Source organism: Entelurus aequoreus, linkage group LG15, assembly GCF_033978785.1.
Source record: "Entelurus aequoreus isolate RoL-2023_Sb linkage group LG15, RoL_Eaeq_v1.1, whole genome shotgun sequence".
In the NCBI taxonomy this organism is placed as follows: domain Eukaryota; kingdom Metazoa; phylum Chordata; class Actinopteri; order Syngnathiformes; family Syngnathidae; genus Entelurus; species Entelurus aequoreus.
In genome coordinates, this window is record NC_084745.1 from 15,542,245 (window position 1) to 15,565,648 (window position 23,404).

The 23,404-nt window shown below is 42.7% G+C and overlaps 1 protein-coding gene and 1 long non-coding RNA gene across 3 annotated transcripts in view; one reads left to right on the plus strand and one right to left on the minus strand.

Annotated features, from left to right (window-relative positions):
• LOC133629857 (cadherin-12-like) overlaps nt 1–23,404 on the plus strand; it is a 312,919-nt gene that overhangs the window by 77,580 nt on the left and 211,935 nt on the right. Inside the window, exon 2 of the mRNA XM_062020904.1 lies at nt 5,275–5,702. Coding sequence (XP_061876888.1) covers nt 5,448–5,702 — 255 coding nt within the window. The 5' untranslated portion in view covers nt 5,275–5,447. The remainder of the gene's footprint in view (nt 1–5,274; nt 5,703–23,404) is intronic.
• Nucleotides 1–23,404, minus strand: part of LOC133629861 (uncharacterized) — an 87,603-nt gene that overhangs the window by 10,663 nt on the left and 53,536 nt on the right. The gene's annotated exons all lie outside the window — the stretch shown is intronic.

Genomic DNA, 23,404 nt, shown 5'->3' on the forward strand with positions numbered 1-23,404 from the left:
ACCACTCTCTGGAGAGACTTCCAGTCTGAGGCATTGCAGGCTCCAGTCCAGTTGGTCAGCAGGCTCTCTATAGTGCCTCTGTAGAATGTGCTGAGAATGAGGGGAGGGAGCTGTGCTCTTTTCATCCGACCCAAAAAGTGCATGCGCTGCTGAGCTCTTTTTACAAGAGCTCCGGTGTGTAGGGACCAGGTTATATGGTCAGTTATCTGCACCCCCAGGAACTTGGTGCTGCTTACCATCTCCACCGATGTGCCGCTGATGAAGAGTGGAGCGTGGCTGGACTGGTGCTTCCTGAAGTCGACAATGATCTCCTCGGTCTTGTCGACGTTCAGGACCAGGTTGTTGGTTCTGCACCAGTCAACCAGATGTTTCACCTCCTCCCTGTAGTCCATGTCGTTGTTGTCACGGATGAGGCCCACTACTGTCGTGTCGTCCGCATACTTCACAATGTGGTTAGTAGTGGACCTGGCGCAGCAGTCATGGGTCATCAACGTGAACAGCAGCGGACTCAGGATGCAGCCTTGGGGGGAGTCGGTGCTCAGGGAGATGGCACTGGAGGTGTTGTTGCCCACTCTCACAGACTGGGGTCTGTCTGTGAGGAAGTCAAACAGCCAGTTGCATAGGGGGGTACTGAATCCAAGGGGGGCCAGTTTGCTCACCAAGTGCTGGTGTTGAATGCCGAGTAGAAGTCCAGAAACAACATCCGCACGTGTGTGTCCTTTCCTTCCGGATGTTCTAAGCTCAGGTGGAGTGCAGAGGAGATGGTGTCCTCTGTGAAACGGTTAGGGGGATAAGCAAACTGGTATGGGTCGAATGTGGGGGGAAGTCTGGAGACAATGTACTCCTTTACCAGCCTCTCGAAGCACTTCATTACAGATGTTTTTTGGGATGAGTCAATATTTTAACAAAAAAGTGTTTGATTGTGAGGCATTAAAAGCCACAAAATGCAACGGGTCCATCCGACCCACAAACGCTGGCTGAGTAACAACAATATGAACACCACACAAGGGTTAAATTAGGTGAAATATTTAGGATGAGCTTATTAACGAGGTGATATGGTCTGTAATCAATAAAAAGTTAAAAGTACCAATGATTGTCACACACACACTAGGCGTGGCAAAATTATTCTCTGCATTTGACCCATCACCCTTGATCACCCCCTGGGAGGTGAGGGGTGCAGTGAGCAGCAGCGGTGGCCGCGCCCGGGAATCATTTTTGGTGATTTTAACCCCCAATTCCAACCTTTGATGCTGAGTGCCAAGCAGGGAGGTAATGGGTCCCATTCTTATAGTCTTTGGTATGACTCGGCCGGGGTTTGAACTCACAACCTACCGATCTCAGGGTGGACACTCTAACCACTAGGCCACTGAGTAGGTAACATAACAAAACTCAATTGAATTTGATCCATTGTCCAAAGTGTCCTTTTAAACTTGAGGCAATGAAGCGAAACTCCCCCTGGTGGTAGATAAGGTTCATCACACCTCAAGCTAGTTTTACGTTTTTACGTTTGGCCCTTGGATTAATTAGGTACTGTATTTTCCGGACCATAGGGCGCACCGGATTATAAGGCACACTACCAATTAGCGGGTCTAGTCAGGTTTATTTTCATACAAAAGGCACACCAGATTATAAGGCGCATTAAAGGAGTCATATTATTTTATTTTTTTTCTAAATGTAAAACACTTCCTTGTGGTCTACATAACGTGTAACGGTGGTTCTTTAGTCAAAATGTTGCATAGATTATGTTTTACAGATCATCTTCAAGGCGCTTTCTGACAGTCGCTTCCGGATGCGCCTTTTTGTGGGCGGTCTTATTTACCTGGCTCACCTTTGGCAGCGTCTTCTCCCCGTCATCTTTGTTGTAGCGGTGTAGCGTGCAAGGACGGGGGTAGAAGAAGTGTCAAAAGACGGAGCTAACTGTTTTAATGACATTCAGACTTTATTTCAATCAATAACGGCGCAGCATCTCCTCATCCGGAAACATCAACAAGGAAATGTGTCCTGTAAAAAAACGTCCGACCGGAACTCTGTAATAACTAAAGTTCCTTGGGTGAATAATGTAAAGTCACTACACCGGTATGTTTTAGAGCTTTCATGGGGAGTTTACTGACAGATATAAGTAAGAACTTTACACTACTTTATATTAGAAATGGCAACAGAGGAGAATGAATGTCTCATAACAAGAAGATAGAGAAAAATAAAAAGCTTATCGACTACGTTGTACGGACTACAAAGGCAAACGCGCGGAAATTTCCAGGACTTATGCAGATCCCAACTACAGATCAGCAGGTACCAGAATGAAAGAAAAGTTGCTTTTGCATAATATTGTGAAACAAAACACCAGATAATATGTCTTACCTTATACACACACCGTAATAATACTCGTATGTTGAAGCACAGTACACTCCATCAAGCAGTGCGGCTTCATAGCTTACCAAAGTCGTACTAAAACTTTTTGATAGATTTTTGAGTGCCGTGTGTAATGTTCTTTATTTCCAATGGAACATATAAAATGTTGGTGTTATTTACTTGAGTCATATTGCAGTCTACACGTATCTCTTATGTGTGACTGCCATCTACTGGTCACACTTATCAGTCCACCCTGTACCAAATACAATAGCTTTGAGGTCGGTAAGCACAACCAAATATATTCTGTACATTTGGCACACCGGATTATAAGTCGCATTTATTTGAAGTGCGCCTTATAGTTCGAAAAATACGGTAATAAACTGAAAGCACATCTAACCTGTAAATCAGTGGAAATGGCGACACAGAGTCTGCGTCGATTAGGCGTACTTAAATCATGATGCATCGTGACCAGGATGTAAATGTGATCTCATTTAATCACTGACTGATGGACAGGTATCTCAAAAGTATCGGATCGTAGCTTGTGACTGGAGATGTATATCATATCAGGCAGAGATGCCACTCCCTAGTAATCAATGTAGGCAGGTGTAGATTTCCCTATGCGGAACATATCTTGCAATAAAAGGATCAAACATTTTGTAAAAACTACAAAAAGGAACTGATTCCGAGCAAGTTTCACAGAGTTAGTCTGGAAAGTGATTGACTTGTTGAGAATGAAAAATGACAAACAAGCACAATGTACATGTTTGTTCCTCTAAGGTGCCTAAAATGGACATAAATTCCACTGTGTGTCGCCGCAGAGTATAAGCCGTCCCTTCGGAGGGTTTTACTCCAGACGTCCACTTTTATCTGCCGGGACTCAATAAGGCGGCAGCGGCGTGACAAGGATGTGACAGGCGGCGTCCTGGCCTCTCTTGGTAAAAGCCTCGCTGTAACTTCCGACATGCGACACAAAGACGCAAACCGAGCAGACAGTGGCAGAAAGAGCAGATTACACTTTTTAAATTGCATGTCTGCAAGTCGGATTACACATTCTTTATGTTAGCGCGTCAGTCAAGGCGCATTTTTCGCCAGGCGGCAACGATCTAGGTTCGGCAGTAACCACAGTGAATACATTGGAGGAATAGTCGTGAAAGATAATGTTTCGTATGAGCGATGAAACGAACATTTTATGTAAATATTGTGAACAAATAAACGCATCAATATACCGTACTTTCAGGACTATAGAGCGCACTGTAATATTTGTCCATGTATTAGCCGCACCGGACTATAAGTCGCAGATATATACGTGATAAAATTAATTATTTACACATCAATATTCTGTAAATGTTTATTTACATACCTTAATCGTTTCCAAACGGTGCCTGTAACAGGGCAGTAAAACGGCTGTTAAAACAAAACAGAAGTCATCGTCATGGACCCACGAGCGGCGGGAGCTAGCTCTTTAATCAGCTAAACAGACTCAGTAACTCTGCGGTGACGTTTTGGTGAATTTACTGAGGAACTTGTGAAACTGAAACAATCCAAAAATAACGCCGTTGTAAGTTAATAATACTAACACACACTCGTAAATGTGTTAGCATACTAGCTAATTCTAGAAACGCTAGCGTCATTACATTAGGATAGCACGTACATCTATGCAATATACAATATATATGTATACAATATACAATATTTAGTAAATATAAACTGTTTTAGTTCTATTCTAAAACTTCCAAACCTTGCTTGAAATGATGAATTAAAAATCCATACAAGTAGTAACGCTATGGAGACTTTGGTTGGAAAAAACAAAACAAAAAACACTGTAAATTGAAGGACACTGCAGCACCTGCAGTGAGCGAACTCGTCCAAAAGATGGCGACATAACACAAATGACCTGTGTTATGTCCCTGCAGGGATCAAAGTGTAGGAAAAAAGTACCGGCTTATAATCCGGAATTTTCACAGTAATAACGACATTGTTCAAATTTGCCAGTTATACCATAAATACCTCGATCGCCGTCCGGTTGCTTTGCCTTCTATGTTTTCATGACATAACATCTTAACCTTTTTGTTTGTTGTCTAGCAACTTCCATGCCATAGTACCGAGAACTACATTATCAAATGATGCGCTAATGGCAAAAAAAACATGTGCACTGTTTCATCCTCAGTTTGTAGAACTCGATATTGAGAAATTACTTTCTCACTCGAACAAAAACATACCATATTGTCAACGTCCAAATAAGTATTCAGCAGTTGTGCTTGCCTTTTCTATTCGGAAAACAGATTTTTCGGTTTTGGGTACACGTATAACTTTTACCTCAACCGCTACCAACTGAGTAAAGCCTTGGCAGCATCAAGCTAACAAAGTAGGGGTGTCCTGATACATTTGATTATTGGTTCATACTTATATTAATCCAATACCATGTCAGAATGGAATGGATTTATGCTGTCTTTAAGTCAAGTGGGATGGTAATTGTTTTTTGGTGACACCTAAGGGCCACAATAATTCTTACTTTTTAATACGCTTCAATCTTGCTTTGTACCTTTACAATGCAACTACAACTATTTGTTTATATTGGTGAATGTGGTTTTTCAGAATGCAATATTGTTTAATTAAGGACACTTATTATGTATGTCTAGCTTGTGTGCTATTTTGGGCTGATCTGCTACGTAGCTGCTTTCTCCTAGTAGCTTAGAGCCTTCCATGTTGTCAATTATTTGCCTAAAACAGAAGAAAAGACCAACCTAGTGTGTTTACTGGAGGAGGTTTAGATAATAACTGGCAGGACTTCTTGTATCGTACATTTTAGATGCAAGTCGATATCATCCATTGCTGTTTTTTTTTTTCATGGCAAGATATCCGATATCTATATCAGATGGGGACAACCTGAAATAAAAGTAAGAAATATTGTATTTCTGTTTTCAGGTGATGACGTCCTGAAGGGACCTCCTTCCTGACAGACGCAGGAAAACCCGGGGCAGATCCCCCCCACCTGCCCCCACCCTCTCGCCAAAAAGTGCCGTCACCGTGGCTCATCCCTCGCCGCCATAGCCTCGACTGCCCCTCTTGAGACCCGACCCGCACAGACCAGCACGCCAATGCTAGCAAGGAACTGCCTGCTGCTGTTCCTTTGGTTTCACCTGGAGGAGGGCTCCGCCTCGTCACATCCGCGGCCGCCCTCGTCGCCACTGGCGGGAATGGGCAGGACGGCGGGGAGGTCGCACGCCAGGAGCTCAGCGGGCCCCGTGAGGAATGGGCCGGCTGGGTTCCAGCGGGTCAAGCGGGGATGGGTGTGGAACCAGTTCTTTGTGCTGGAGGAGTACATGGGGTCTGACCCGCAGTACGTCGGCAAGGTAAACAACCTTCTTTTGCTGCTTTTTGGGAATGACGTCACGGTCGAGATGGAAGCGTTCCAGTTTCGAGGTCGGAAATCAAGATGGCCACATCCAAAGCTATTCTTGCGCTTGCCTTGTCTGAATACAAACAACTTATGCAGTCTTTCTGCTACCTTCAAACACGGTGGATGTAGAACGTATAAAACACCTGAAATTGTTTTAATTTACACTACAGTAACGTTACAAAATATAAACGTCCAACAATACATTGTACATGGCCGATTTAGTGCGACAAAAACTAATCAGAAGTGATCTCAGGGCTTTTAATTGATCCCAACTGGACTGTTTGGTTTGTCTTAGAAGAGGTTTCACCGCTCATCGAAGTAGACTTCATGAGTTCATTCTCATATACTTAGATTGTTCTGATTTAGTAATAAACTTAGATTGGTCAGATCTAGTCTGAAATAATAGTAATACGTCTCAGACTAGACCTGACCAATCTGAGTCTATGACGATATCAGACCAATCTAAGTCTATGAGCACGAACCGATGAAGCCTACTTTGACATGCTGCGAAACCTCTTCTCGTCATAGACTTAGATTGGTCAGATCTAGTATGAGACTTACTACTTTCATTTCAGACATCATCTGAAATAAAAGTAATAAGTCTCAGACTAGATCTGATCTGACCAATCTAAGTCTATGACTAAATCACTATATCAGACCAATCTAAGTCTATGAGCACGAACTGATGAAGCCTCCTTTGACATGCTGCGAAACCTCTCCTCGTCATAGACTTAGATTGGTCAAATCTAGACTGAGACTTATTACTTTCATTTCAGACTAGATCTGAAATAAAAGCAATAAGTCTTTGACTAGATCTGACCAATCTAAGAATATGACTAAATCACTAGTTCAGACCAATCTAAGTCTATGAGCACGAACCGATGAAGCCTCCTTTGACATGCTGCGAAACCTCTTCTCGTCATAGACTTAGATTGGTCAAATCTAGACTGAGACTTATTACTTTCATTTCAGACTAGATCTGAAATAAAAGCAATAAGTCTTTGACTAGATCTGACCAATCTAAGTCTATGACTAAATCACTATATCAGACCAATCTAAGTCTATGAGCACGAACTGATGAAGCCTCCTTTGACATGCTGCGAAACCTCTTCTCGTCATACACTTAGATTGGTAAAATCTAGACTGAGACTTATTACTTTCATTTCATACTAGATCTGAAATAAAATCAATAAGTCTTTGACTAGATCTGACCAATCTAAGAATATGACTAAATCACTAGTTCAGACCAATCTAAGTCTATGAGCATGAACTGATGAACCTACTTTGACGAGCGGCGAAACCTATTCTCGTCATAGACTTAGATTGGTCAGATCTAGTCTGAGACTTATTACTTTTAATTCAGACTATGTCTGACCAATCTAAGTCTATGACTAGATCAGACCAATCGGAGTCTATGACTACATCAGACCATCCAGGTCATAGTAATAGATCGCAACTGGACTGTTTGGTTTCGCTGCTCGCCAAAGTAGGCTTAGATTGGTCAGATCTAGTCTGAAATAAAAGTAATACGTCTTAGAGTAGATCTGACCAATCTAAGTCTATGACTAGATCAGACCAATTTAAGTCTATGAGCATGAACTGATGAAGCCTACTTGGATGAGCGGCGAAACGTCTTCTCAGACAAACCAAACAGTCCAGTTGCGATCTATTACTATGACCTGAATAAATGAGAACATTCATAGACATAATCAGAAGTGCCAAAGACGTACATTATAGAAGCCTATTTTATAGGTTGTATCCAGTCACGTGACTTTTGAACGGAAGTAAACAAAGTGGTGGGCCACCAAACCAACATGGCTACTGTACACCAAACAGAGTACAAACTATCTGAGTACACAAGAGGCCTGGATCTTACCACTAAAAGCAAATACAAAAATTGCAAACTATGCAATGGAATCTATTACTATACTTTATAAAAAAAAAAAAAATGTCGAGTGAATGCAGCTGAGATAGGCTCCAGCACCCCCTGCGACCCTGAAAGGGACAAGCGGTAGAAAACGGATGGATGGATGGATATCAAGGATTATCCGTCGGTCACGTTTCCAGAAATTCTACACGTCATTCTACACGAAAAAACAGCTGGAAACTTGGAAAAGCTTAGAGGTCTACAACTTCTTTGTGTGTGGCAGGGTCAAGGAAATTTGTATCAAGACTCTCCCGGATAAATATGCATCGTTTTCACTTAGGTAAGGTAGCACTTCATGATTTAACTTCGCATCTGCAGCCGTGTTTGTTGCCTTGTTGTTGTTGCAGGCGCCGTTTACGAGTACCCGTCTTCATCAAAATATAACTGCAGATGTCAACATTGTGTATGTGCTGAAAGCTTCATTTATGATTGCTGCCTTTGGTAAAAGCTTTACACATTTTATTTATTTTTTTCAAGGCTCGCCGAGTTGGTGCTTTACGAACAGTGTTTTGAAAATGACCTTTAAAAAGTAATACATTCTTGTTACTTGTTACTATCGGAGTAACTCTTAAATAAATGTAATTAATTAATAGGAAAAATAATTATTGCGTTACTTAAAAAAACAAAAACAACCTTCAAATATCTGTTATTTGCAGTTCAAAGACGTTTCATATAGAGCACAGTGTGCGTGTGTCTGTGCTTTTAAAAGGCGGGGCCTGTTGCTAAGTGACGTCATCGAGGGTTTCAACAGGGCTGTGGTTGCGTGTGTCGGCTGGGACGCCAGCTCTTTTCACCGGATTGTGTTACCTCTGCTCAATAGAGAGATTAAATGTTCAGTTCAGTTCAGTTTGAGTTTATTTCGAACATGCATACGATACAATGTAATGCATCACACAATACCAGTACAGCACGTTCCAAAAGGAGTAGGAAGAAGCAGAGCTTATTTAATCCTACCCCTTTGTCACATTTATTTGTATTTATTTATAGTATCATTTTGTTTCTGCCATAATAATGTGCTTCCATGGCTGTCATATCTTCTTATCAACAAACGGTGTATTGTTTGGAGGGCAAGTTTGTCACTTCAATTAATTTGATTTGTTGTGTATTATTCCCATCGTGCACGTGTGTGCATGTTGTTATCTGCTGTGTCACAGTGTGATGTTGCCTCTTCCTATTTGACATGAAAGTAATTTTTGTGCGACGCTGCTTGTGGCTTTCACAAGTAAAAAATATTTCCTGCATTGAACTTGTTGTTGACGTAAATAAAACCACATCAAAAGTAGCGAGCCACGTTTCATCAAGCAATCGCTTACAGCGTTATAACAAACCTGAAAGTAAATAGATTACTTGCTACTAGTAAAAGTAACGGCGTTACTAACTTTATTAAATAACGCCGTTATTACGAACACTGTCAGTTCTCTGAGTTCCCAGTGAACAGAGGCTGTTTATGTTGCACCAAGCCAAAGGCCTGTAAAATTCCATTGTGTACATTGGGAGGTGACGGAAGGGGTTTATCTATTGTGATCCAAGACTTGCCCAAGCTCGATCCAGGACCAGCCCAAGCCAGATGCATCTTTTTCTTTTGTGTTAATGTGACAGAAAACAATGGCTGTTTACATACCCCCCATTCCTTTAGAAACAGCTGTTGTTATGTAAACAGGGAATATCCAAATATAAGAGGAGACGTGAACCTTTTTTCGTGAGAGCGTGCTGGAGACTGTTCAAGACTACAGCCCAGACTTTTCTCATCAAATTGAGCCAAATTTAATTTTGTCTCTGTTTAATTCCTTGCTTCGTGTCTCGTTTAATAGATGTCATCAGTGTTTGAACCTGACAAACACTGTTTATGAAACATGAAGAGAAAAATGTGTTTCCAGAAACACGAGTAATGTTTCCATTATATAAACGTTAAAAGTATATCAAACAAACCTTTAACGAAGTGATCACTGCAAACTTGTGCGCTCTTCGACTCAGCTACCTTGGACTGGAGTGCGTATCAATTTTCTCGTCGTCTTCCGTACAATATTAGACTCTTTCGCCTTTCTTGATTACCTCTCGAGGAACTCTGAAGAAATGTTTACCCTTTTCGCAATTTTTTTTAAATGTTTTTATTTTTTTGTTAAGGATCCCCATTAGCTGGTTGCCTCAACAACCCACTAGTCTTCCTGGGGTCCACAATTTGAACGGTTCCAACAGCCTAAGAGAGGGTTCGGCCACCCAAAATGTTGAAAGAGCCATATTGGACCAAAAATACCCCCAAAAAATCTGTCGGGAGCCGCAACAAATGTAAAGCAGTATACAAGTGTTATAATGAAGGAAACACACGATGTAAGTGTCTATATTAGCTATATTAGCCTACTATCCAAATGACTGTGTTGCATGCGGGCTGATGCAAATCTTCGTTGACAGAAAAGTTCAAATGTAATATTTATTCTACACATTTTTACAACATAGGAAAACATTAGTAGAACGGAGGCTACTCAGAAGGTGAGATAACTCCTGGAAATGACTGGCTTAGAAAGGCCAAAGGTAAAGATGTGTGTGTCCAAGTTGAAGGAAACGGAAACTACAAATAAAATGACCTTAAATATACCTCAAATACGAGGCGTAATGATGCTAGCTGTATGTATGTGGGGCGGTATGGCTCGGTTAGTAGAGTGGCCGTGCTAGCAACTTGAGGGTTCCAGGTTCGATCCCTGCTTCCGCCATCCTAGTAACTTCCGTTGTGTCCTTGGGCAAGACACTTTACCCACCTTCTCCCAGTGCCACCCACACTGGTTTAAATGTAACTGAGATTGGGTTTCACTATGAGAAAAGCGCTATATAAATACAATTCAATTCAATAAATAGCATGTCAGCATTGATTAAGCTTGCAGTCATGCAGTGACCAAATATGCCTGATTGGCACTCCAGCAAGTCAATAACATCAACAAAGCTCACCTTTGTGGATTCACGCACAGCATAAAATGTTTGGTGGCCAAAATGAGACAAAGAAGGAGTGGCATAAAACCCGTGTTTCCGTGGCAGCATCAAGGAAAGTTGTACATGTAAACAAACTACGGTCCGTTCAAGGACTTCCGAAATTAGGACAAAGTGGTACGCGCCAAATACTCTCATCAGTGAAGCATGTTTAATATAAACAGTGGGATTTATAACAATTAAGAAGGTTTGTGGCATGTTTGTACTCCTACAGAAACCATATTACAGCAAATAATATATATTTTTCCTAATTGGGGAAAAAATGTATGAAACTAGGGCGGCACTAAAGCCGCACGTTGCAGACCCCCGGCCTAAGACAACGCAAGCATAGGGCATTTTTCTTTGAGAAAGGCAAAATGCCGCTCAGAATGCTTTAAAAAACAGACGCTCGCTGGCCTACCACTACAAGCCTCGCATAGTCGATGAGCCGGACGCGACGTCAGGGCGTTTCCGTGGACACTTCCCAATAGAAAATTGGAAAATCCGACTTCTCTGTGCAAATGGAACGCACCATTATGCTTGACTTTGCTTGACATTTTCAATGGTCTCCGAGTTCACCCGTGTGCACATGAGGCTTTTTGCTGATTGGTCGGTGAAGAATTCAGACTTCAGTTTCTATAAAATGTAAAGAGTGGGAAGACAAGAACAAGTTGAGAGGTCTAGAACGTGTGCTGTGTGAAACCTGTGTAGGCTTGGATTTGAAAAGACGATGCATGGACGTTTTCCGTTTTTATTCCGGGTCATTTTAGGAATTTAAAAAACTGCTGTTACAGCCGCTTAGACTGCGTTGCACTGCTATTATGTATCACGCCGTTAGCTGACACACACTCCACAGCAGAAACCTGATCCGGAATTATCGATCTGAACTGTACCACCATGACCCAAAGTGATCTGTCAGTGTGCTGGTGGAAATAACCCTAAAATCTTACTTTGCGAAAAAATTTACAGTATGCTTAAAATGGAACTGCCATTTTTAGGGGAGAATTTTCAACATCATCCAAAACGTGAAACAAGAACACACGTTTTTATCTTTCCAGTATGTTCTAAAAAGAAATTGTGAAAAACTGCTAGCAGGAGGCGGCTAACAATAAAGGTATTGGGAATTAACTTATTCCGCCTATAAGGCGCTCTATAAAACATCCAACGTTCGTATACAGGCTGCAACTATGCATGTTGTAATTGGTACATTTATTAAACAATGGTACGTGTACCGCTAGTGGTATGCGGGCTCCATCTCGTGGTACGCCAAAAAATCAGTGCAGCATTTTATTTTCCTATAGTCAAACACGGTGTTACTGTTCAAACTGTGTGTTATGTTACAGTGGCCAAAAATATTAAACATGCCTAGCAGTTTTTCACTATTTAGAACGTACAGCATATGAAAAGACGCGTGTTTTTGCCTCTCATTAGGATTGCAAATGATGGGCAAAATTCCCAAAGTTGTGTATTCCCGCACAGCATAAAGCATTTGGTGCACAAAATGAGAAAAAGAAGCAGGGGCATAAAACACGTCTTTCTGTGGCAATGTCGGAGAAAGTTATGCATGTAAACAAACAGTCTACACAACTATGGTGAGTTCAAGGACCGCCGAAATGCACTTATCAGTAAAGCATAAAGACAAACATATTAAATAGTGGGATTTCCAACAATTAGGAAGTTTTGTGTCATGTTGGTCCTCCTACACTTTTGAAAAAGCCACTAGGGCGGTGCTCTATACCCTTGGTCTAAGTTTCTCAACTTAGACCAATTAACCAATTAACATATGGAATTTCAAAGTTGACCGACTTCTTGACTTATGGCATGCTTGCCAACCTTGATACCTCCGATTTCGGGAGGTGGGGGTTGGGGGGTGGGGGGCGTGATCGGGGGTGGGAAGAGGGGCGTGGTTGGGGGCGTGGTTAAGAGGGGAGGAGTATATTTACAGCTAGAATTCACCAAGTCAAGTATTTCATATATATATATATATATATATATATATATATATATATATATATATATATATATATATATATATATATATATATATATATATACACTACCGTTCAAAAGTTTGGGGCCACATTGAAATGTCCTTATTTTTGAAGGAAAAGCACTGTACTTTTCAATGAAGATAACTTTAAACTAGTCTTAACTTTAAAGAAATACACTCTATACATTGCTAATGTGGTAAATGACTATTCTAGCTGCAAATGTCTGGTTTTTGGTGCAATATCTACATAGGTGTATAGAGGCCCATTTCCAGCAACTATCACTCCAGTGTTCTAATGGTACAATGTGTTTGCTCATTGGCTCAGAAGGCTAATTGATGATTAGAGAAAACCCTTGTGCAATCATGTTCACACATCTGAAAACAGTTTAGCTCGTTACAGAAGCTACAAAACTGACCTTCCTTTGAGCAGATTGAGTTTCTGGAGCATCACATTTGTGGGGTCAATTAAACGCTCAAAATGGCCAGAAAAAGAGAACTTTCATCTGAATCTCGACAGTTTATTCTTGTTCTTAGAAATGAAGGCTATTCCACAAAATTGTTTGGGTGACCCCAAACTTTTGAACGGTATTGAATTTCAGTGTTCATTTTTTATACATATACACACACATAACACTCATCTACTCATTGTTGAGTTAAGGGTTGAATTGTCCGTCCTTGTTCTATTCTCTGTCACTATTTTTCTAACCATGCTGAACACCCTCTCTGATGATGCATTGCTGTGTGGCACGCACAAAAGTGCCTTCATCAAATGCACCAGAGTCTGGAATCTTCCATCTCTCCCTAGCATGGCCACAAAACTGGTCAATATTTGCTTCCTGAGGAAGATCTTCACTGAACTTGAACGCATCATAATTAAATTATCCCCTCAACTCCCCCCCAAAATGGATTAACTCGCTGGAATAAAAAAAGACAATATAACATACATCCATAAACGTGGGCGCATGTGAAAAAGTGCAATATACTTATCTGTACAGTAATCTATTTATTTATTCATGTATATTTATATATATTTATTTATATATATTTATGTATTATTTATATATGTATTTATTTATTTATATATCATCATCATCATTTCTTTTTATTCCTTTCATGAAAATGCATATATACAAGCCACGTACAGTTTTTCATTATGCACCTTATTGCTTTTTTATCCTGCACTACCATGAGCTAATGTACCGAAACTTCGTTCTTATCTGTACTGTAAAGTTCAAATTTAATTGACAATAAAAATAAAGTCTAAGATCTTCACTGCCAAGCACTTGGTAGTCCACTACTTCTTCCCGGAGGCTATCCAGGTCCAACCGGGAGAATTCCGGGAGAAAATTTGTCCCGGGAGGTTTTCGGGAGAGGCGCTCAATTTCGGGAGTCTCCCGGAAAATCCGGGAGGGTTGGCAAGTATGCTTATGGCCACAAACTCTTCCTATACAGGTGCGGGACAGGATTTATAATCTAGTAGAACACTTTTACAAACTCAGGTCAGTAGCTAACTTACCTCTCATGTGGCCAGAGGAGCAGTGTGAGCAAGGCGCTAACTTACCATTGCTGAAAAGTAGTTCCTCGGTGTTAGCTCCTATGATAACAATGTCGCTATAGCTTGATTACTATGCAGGTGACAGCATTTAATGGAGTATTGTTGGCGGTTTTTGGATGTTTTTTTTAGAGCGCTTAATAGGCGGAATAGATGACTCCCTATTTTCTGCTTTGTTAGCCGCCTGGTGCTATCAGTTTTTCACTATTTAGAACGTAAAGAATATGAAAAGATGTGTGTTCTTGCCTCTCGTAAGGATTGCAAATGATGGGCAAAATTCCCAAAGTTGTGTATTCACGCACAGCATAAAACATTTGGTGGACAAAACGAGACAATGAAGGAGGGGCATAAAACACGTCTTTCTGTGGCAGCGTCCAGAAAAGTAGTTCCTCTGTGTTAGCTCTTATCATAACAATGTCGCTATAGCTTGATTACTATGCAGGTGACAGCATTTAATGGAGTATTGTTGGCGGTTTTTGGATGTTTTTTTTAGAGCGCTTAATAGGCGGAATAGATGACTCCCTATTTTCTGCTTTGTTAGCCGCCTGGTGCGATCAGTTTTTCACTATTTAGAACGTAAAGAATATGAAAAGATGTGTGTTCTTGCCTCTCGTAAGGATTGCAAATGATGGGCAAAATTCCCAAAGTTGTGTATTCACGCACAGCATAAAACATTTGGTGGACAAAACGAGACAAAGAAGGAGGGGCATAAAACACGTATTTCTGTGGCAGCGTCCAGAAAAGTAGTTCCTCTGTGTTAGTTCTTATCATAACAATGTCGCTATAGCTTGATTACTATGCAGGTGACAGCATTTAATGGAGTATTGTTGGCGGTTTTTGGATGTTTTTTTTTAGAGCGCTTAATAGGCGGAATAGATGACTCCCTATTTTCTGCTTTGTTAGCCGCCTGGTGCTATCAGTTTTTCACTATTTAGAACGTAAAGAATATGAAAAGATGTGTGTTCTTGCCTCTCGTAAGGATTGCAAATGATGGGCAAAATTCCCAAAGTTGTGTATTCACGCACAGCATAAAACATTTGGTGGACAAAACGAGACAAAGAAGGAGGGGCATAAAACACGTCTTTCTGTGGCAGCGTCCAGAAAAGTAGTTCCTCTGTGTTAGCTCCTATCATAACAATGTCGCTATAGCTTGATTACTATGCAGGTGACAGCATTTAATGGAGTATTGTTGGCGGTTTTTGGATGTTTTTTTTAGAGCGCTTAATAGGCGGAATAGATGACTCCCTATTTTCTGCTTTGTTAGCCGCCTGGTGCTATCAGTTTTTCACTATTTAGAACGTAAAGAATATGAAAAGATGTGTGTTCTTGCCTCTCGTAAGGATTGCAAATGATGGGCAAAATTCCCAAAGTTGTGTATTCACGCACAACATAAAACATTTGGTGGACAAAACAAGACAATGAAGGAGGGTCATAAAACACGTCTTTCTGTGGCAGCGTCCAGAAAAGTAGTTCCTCTGTGTTAGCTCTTATCATAACAATGTCGCTATAGCTTGATTACTATGCAGGTGACAGTATTTAATGGAGTATTGTTGGTGGTTTTTGGATGTTTTTTTTAGAGCGCTTAATAGGCGGAATAGATGACTCCCTATTTTCTGCTTTGTTAGCCGCCTGGTGCTATCAGTTTTTCACTATTTAGAACGTACAGAATACGAAAAGACGTGTGTTTTTGCCCCTCATAAGGATTGCAAATGATGGGCAAAATTCCCAAAGTTGTGTATTCACGCACAGCATAAAACATTTGGTGGACAAAACAAGACAAAGAAGGAGGGGCATAAAACACGTCTTTCTGTGGCAGCGTCCAGAAAAGTAGTTCCTCTGTGTTAGCTCTTATCATAACCATGTCGCTATAGCTTGATTACTATGCAGGTGACAGTATTTAATGGAGTATTGTTGGCGGTTTTTGGATGTTTTTTTTAGAGCGCTTAATAGGCGGAATAGATTACTCCCTATTTTCTGCTTTGTTAGCCGCCTGGTGCTATCAGTTTTTCACTATTTAGAACGTACAGAATACGAAAAGACGTGTGTTTTTGCCCCTCATAAGGATTGCAAATGATGGGCAAAATTCCCAAAGTTGTGTATTCACGCACAGCATAAAACATTTGGTGCACAAAATGAGACAAAGAATGAGGGGCATAAAACTTGTCTTTCTGTGGCAGCGTCCAGAAAAGTAGTTCCTCTGTGTTAGCTCCTATCATAACAATGTCGCTATAGCTTAATTACTATGCAGGTGACAGCATTTAATGGAGTATTGTTGGCGGTTTTTGGGTATTTTTTAGAGCGCTTAAGAGGCGGAATAGATGACTCCCTATTTTCTGTTTTGTTAGCCGCCTGGTGCTATCAGTTTTTCACTATTTAGAACGTACAGAATACGAAAAGACGTGTGTTTTTGCCCCTCATAAGGATTGCAAATGATGGGCAAAATTCCCAAAGTTGTGTATTCACGCACAGCATAAAACATTTGGTGCACAACATGAGACAAAGAATGAGGGGCATAAAACTTGTCTTTCTGTGGCAGCGTCCAGAAAAGTAGTTCCTCTGTGTTAGCTCCTATCATAACAATGTCGCTATAGCTTAATTACTATGCAGGTGACAGCATTTAATGGAGTATTGTTGGCGGTTTTTGGATGTTTTTTTTTAGAGCGCTTAATAGGCGGAATAGATGACTCCCTATTTTCTGCTTTGTTAGCCGCCTGGTGCTATCAGTTTTTCACTATTTAGAACGTAAAGAATATGAAAAGATGTGTGTTCTTGCCTCTCGTAAGGATTGCAAATGATGGGCAAAATTCCCAAAGTTGTGTATTCACGCACAGCATAAAACATTTGGTGGACAAAATGAGACAATGAAGGAGGGGCATAAAACACGTCTTTCTGTGGCAGCGTCCAGAAAAGTAGTTCCTCTGTGTTAGCTCTTATCATAACAATGTCGCTATAGCTTGATTACTATGCAGGTGACAGTATTTAATGGAGTATTGTTGGCGGTTTTTGGATGTTTTTTTTAGAGCGCTTAATAGGCGGAATAGATGACTCCCTATTTTCTGCTTTGTTAGCCGCCTGGTGCTATCAGTTTTTCACTATTTAGAACGTACAGAATACGAAAAGACGTGTGTTTTTGCCCCTCATAAGGATTGCAAATGATGGGCAAAATTCCCAAAGTTGTGTATTCACGCACAGCATAAAACATTTGGTGCACAAAATGAGACAAATAATGAGGGGCATAAAACTTGTCTTTCTGTGGCAGCGTCCAGAAAAGTAGTTCCTCTGTGTTAGCTCCTATCATAACAATGTCGCTATAGCTTAATTACTATGCAGGTGACAGCATTTAATGGAGTATTGTTGGCGGTTTTTGGGTATTTTTTAGAGCGCTTAATAGGCAAAATAGATGACTCCCTATTTTGTGTTTTGGTAGCCGCCTGGTGCTATCAGTTTTTTACTATTTAGAACGTACAGAATATGAAATTACGTGTGTTCTTGCCTCCTGTAACGATTGCGAATGATGGGCAAAATTCAAAAAGTGCAGTTTCCCTTCAAGCCCGGAGGAGCCCACCCCCTTCCACTGAGATGATCATGACAAAGTCTGAATATGAGAGTCGGACCAGCCCGAACGAGCGAGATAAAAGCCCGGCAGACGAGGAGGGCAGGGTGACCGTGACCTGGACCTGAAGAGTTATCAAGTTCACTAACGGGATCACAGGAAGATCACAGGACTGACTTTCAAAAGGCGGATCAATGAACTTAAGTGGACCACCAGCCGGGCTCGGGGCTGAAGACGCCGTTCTGCAAAGTCCGGGGCTGGCAGCAGCAAACAAAAGGAGAGTGAGTAGGGAGCGTTCAAACGAAGAAACAATTAGGGGACTAATTACCAGCATCGTTTTTGTTAGCTGTCTGCTGGTAATTTCTTTAAATGAGACAAAGCAGGACATTTTGTCCTTATAGGCCGGGACAAATTAGTTTTTTTAAACGATTATGTGCTTAACTGAAGACATAATGGATGCTTTTGTTGCTCGACTCGGAGTTCAGGGTTTGTTTGTTTGCAGCGTGTATAAATCAGGCTGCAGTTTGAGTTTGTTTGGTGCCACCATTTTGATTTGCTGGTTTCCGCCGATTCATGCAAAACTGGCAGTACGTCACACCGCAATAACTTTTCTTTTAGCTATTACTCTCCTCTTAAAAAGGGACTGTTTGCAACCAGCCTAGAGGGCGCTAAATTCCCAATGTGTTGTAAGCATTAAATCCCACCCACAGTGTTTTACATGTAGCGATGTACAAAACCCAAAACAAGTGAAGTTGGCACGTTGTGTAAATGGTAAATAAAAACAGAATACAATGATTTGCAAATCCTTTTCAACTTATATTCAATCGAATAGACTGCAAAGACAAGATACTTAGAGGCCTACTGAAACCCACTACTACCCACCACGCAGTCTGATAGTTTATATATCAATGATGAAATCTTAACATTGCAACACATGCCCACGTGCATGTCTTTTGTTTCTTAGTCAAGTTTGTATTTCCGCCTTTGTGCGCGCCATTTGTTTGCTTCCTTTTTGTTTGTAGTTTATAAGTGTTAAAAAATAATAAATCATGTATTCAAACTTACGTCTGGCTCGTGCCAACTTTCCGTTGCCTTCTGGAGAAACAAAACCCAAGAACCCAGTCGTGACAGTAGGACGCCAGCATAACAGTTTCTCCAAACGAAAGTTGGACGGTTTTGACGAGGCAACGAGGGAGGTCCTCCGCGCCATGGAGGAGGAATCGCGGCGCTACTCCTCCATGGAGTACAGAGACTCCATTTGGTCCGAGGACTGCGCTGCGTCACCGCAGTCCCGGAGGCGCCACTCCCGACGAAGGACGTCAGGGAGGGCTTCCGCAAGCAGAGAGGACATGTCACTCCCGCAAGCTCCTCCCCCTCCGGGCGGAAGCAAGCCACAGGCAGCCCGGCGTCAACCTGATGACATCACAGCTTAAGATTTTTTTCTCTGAACTCTTTTTCTTGTGATCACTCACCTCCAGCAAAAGACTGTAAAAACATGATAAGACATTATCAGGACATGTTTTTACAAATTAGATCCTGTCAATCACAGTCACCCAAGACTCAAACCCCGCCCCCGTCACAAATTTTTCCTTTTATCCACCCACAAAAGCCCAGGTGGGGGGGAAGGAAAGACATTTTGGACAATTTAGAGGGGAGGATTTAGCCCCCCTCCTGACCTCCCTCCACCCACCCCAAAAGACGGTTCCAGACCGCGGGGAGCGCGTCTGGGATCCGCTCCTTGAGGGGGGGGGCTAGGGCTGGGAAATGTTCAGGTGGGGTGGTTCAGCATTGCAATGCCAAGCCACAGCCTCCAGCTCGGCCACCACCACCTGTCTTTCGACCTGCCAAGCCACAGCCTCCAGCTAGGCCACCTCCACCTGCACCACGCCAAGCGCCACCAGTCGCAGCTCCACGCCAAGCGCCACCAGTCGAAGCTCCACGCCAAGTTCCGCTACCTGCTCCATGCCGCCAAGCGCCACCAGTACCTGCTCCACGCCAGGGACCTGTCGCAGCTCCACGCCAAGTTCCGCTACCTGCTCCACGCCGCCAAGTACCGCCAGTCGCAGCTTCACGACGCCAAGTGCCGCCAGTCGCAGCTCCACGACGCCAAGTGCCGCCAGTCGCAGCTCCACGACGCCAAGTGCCGCCAGTCGCAGCTCCACGACGCCAAGTGCCGCCAGTCGCAGCTCCACGACGCCAAGTGCCACCAGTCGCAGCTCCACGATGCCAAGTGCCGCCAGTCGCAGCTCCACGACGCCAAGACCCCTCAAGCCAAGACCAAGTCCAAGACCCCTCAAGCCAAGACCAAGTCCATGACCCCTCAAGCCAAGACCAAGTCCAAGACCCCTCAAACCAAGACCAAGACCCCTTAAGCCAAGACCAAGACCCCTCACGCCAAGTCCAAGACACGCCAAGTCCAAGACACACCACCCAAAGACCAAGACTGCCAAGACCAACACCAAGACCCACGCCGCCAAGACCAAGACCCACGCCGCCAAGACCAAGACCCACGCCGCCAAGACCAAGACCCAAGCTGCCAAGACCGCCCATGCCAGGACCAAGACCAAGACCCCCCACGCCAAGCTTCGCCGCCTGACGCACCACGCCAAGCTTCGCCGCCTGCCACAACAACGTGCCCACCTCCTCGTCGGCCAAGGATGTGGCCATTCCCAGGTCGCCCACCTCGTCAGGTTCAGCGGCGGTCGACGCGTCGCCGCCACATGACCATGCCTCGGTGGATCCGGGGCCACTTGGCCTGGCGACCCACCGCCATGTCCCCCTCCCGCCCTCCCATGACTCTCGATCCTGCCTTGTTTTGTTTGTTTTGGACATCTGGGATCTGTCCGTAAGGGGGCTCTGTCATGTCTGTGATTATGTTTTGTTTTAGTCATGTTGGGATTTGGTTTTGGACTTTTTGTGCACTTTTATTTGTCACCATAGCAACCATTAGTTTCACCTGGTTCACATTGTCATGTCACGCACCTGTTCACCTGTCTTGTCACGCACCTGTTTTCACTGATCACGTCACTATTTAAATCTGTATGTTTCTGTTGTTCGTCCTGGCGTCCTCACACTATTTCGTCACTCTGCTTCATGTCGTGTCACAGTCCTTTACCAAGTAAGTTTTGTTCATTTATGCCACAGTTAGTGTTTTTGTTTTATTGTTCATAGTTTTTGTGCCCACGTGCATGTCTTTTGTTTCTTAGTCAAGTTTGTATTTCCGCCTTTGTGCGCACCATTTGTTTGCTTCCTTTTTGTTTTTAGTTTATAAGTGTTAAAAAATAATAAATCATGTATTCAAACTTACGTCTGGCTCGTGCCAACTTTCCGTTGCCTTCTGGAGAAACAAGACCCAAGAACCCAGTCTTGACACGTCTTTGGATGATGAGGTATGCGCGTGACGTAGCCAGTGAAACACAAGTATCGGTACCCCATTGAAAACAATACAAAATAGCTCTGTTTTCATCTCATAATTCCACAGTATTCTGGACATCTGTGTTGGTGAATCTTTTGCAATTTGTTTAATGAACAATGGAGACTGCAAAGAAGAAAGTTGTAGGTGGGATCGGTGTATTAGCGGCTGGCTGTAGCAACACAACCAGGAGGACTTACTTGGATAGCAGACGCGCTAGCCGGCAACCGTACGGATAATCGGGTGAAGTCCGTCGTCACGCCGTCGATCGCTGGAACGCAGGTGAGCACAGGTGTTGATGAGCAGATGAGGGCTTGCTGGCATAGGTGGAGCGCTAATGTTTTTATCATAGCTCTGTGAGGTCTGGTTGCTAAGTTAGCTTCAATGGCGTCGTTAGCAACAGCGTTGTTAAGCTTTGCCAGGCTGATAATTATTAACCGTGTACATGGTGTAATAGTATTGTTGATCTTCTGTCTATCCTTCCAGTCAGGGATTTATTTATTTTGTTTCTATCTGCATTTGAGCCAGATGCTATCACGTTAGCTCAGTAGCTAAAGAGCTACGCCGATATATTCTCGTGGAGATAAAAGTCACTGTGAATGTCCATTTCGCGTTCTCGACTCTCATTTTCAAGAGGATATAGTATCCGAGGTGGTTTAAAATACAAATCCGTGATCCACAATAGAAAAAGGAGATCGTGTGGAATCCAATGAGCCAGCTTGTACCTAAGTTACGGTCAGAGCGAAAAAAGATATATCTTGCACTGCATTCTAGTCCGTCACTCTAACATTCCTCATCCACGAATCTTTCATCCTCGCTCAAATTAATGGGGTAATCGTCGCTTTCTCGGTCCGAATCGCTCTAGCTGCATTGAAAACAATAGGAAAATATGAGGAGGCGAACAACTGACTACGTCACGCTACTTCCGGTAGGGGCAAGACTTTTTTTTATCAGAGACCAAAAGTTGCGAACTTTATCGTCGTCGTTCTTTACTAAATCCTTTCAGCAAAAATATGGCAATATCGCGAAATGATCAAGTATGACACATAGAATGGATCTGCTATCCCCGTTTAAATAAAAAAATAATCATTTCAGTAGGCCTTTAACGTTTGAACTGGAAAACGTGGTTATTTTTTGCAAATATTCGCTCATTTGGAACTTGATGGCTGCAAAATGTTTCAAAAAAGCTGGCACAAGTGGCAAAAAAGACTGATAAAGTAGAGGAATGCTCATCAAACACTTATTTGGAACATCCCACAGGTGAACGGGCTAATTGGGAACAGGTGGGTGCCATGATTGGGTATAAAAGCAGCTTCCATGAAATGCTCAAAGATGGGGCGAGGGTCACCACTTTGTCAACAAATTAGTGAGCTAATTGTCGAACAGTTTAAGAACAACATTTCTCAACGAGCTATTGCAAGAAATTTAGGGATTTCCCCATCTACGGCCCGTAATATCATCTAAAAGGTTCAGAGAATCTGGAGAAATCAAGTGGCAATGCTGAAAACCAACATTGAATGCCCGTGACCTCCGATCCCTCAGGCGGTACTGCATCAAAAAGTGGCATCAGTGTGTAAAGGATATCACCACATGGGCTCAGGAACACTTCAGAAAACCACTGTCAGTAACTACAGTTTGTTACTACATATGTAGGTGCAAGTTCAAACTCTACTATGCAAAGCCAAAGCCTATACTATACTTTGACTTTCACAAAGTGCAATATTTTGTTATTTTTTTTAAACATGCCGGGGTTGAGGTGGGGGGACGGGGTTTAGTGGTAGCGGGGGGTGTATATTGTAGCGTCCCGGAAGAGTTAGTGCTGCAAGGGGTTCTGGGTATTTGTTCTGTTGTGTTTATGTTGTGTTACTGTGCTGATGTTCTCCCGAAATGTGTTTGTCATTCTTGTTTGGTGTGGGTTCACAGTGTGGCGCATATTTGTAACAGTGTTAAAGTTGTTTGTACGTGCACTCTCAGTGTGACCTGTATGGCTGTTGATCAAGTATGTATTGCATTCACTTGTGTGTGTGTAAAAGCCGCATATATTATGTGACTGGGCGGGGACGCTGTTTGTATGGAGGAAATGCGGACGTGACGACGGGTTGTAGAGGACGCCAAAGGCAGTGCCTTTAAGGCACACCCCCGATAATGCTGTCCGGGTGGCAATCGGGAGAAAGTCGGGAGAATGGTTGCCCCGGGAGACTTTCGGGAGGGGCACTGAAATTCGGGAGTCTCCTGGGAAAATCGGGAGGTTGAAGCCGATACT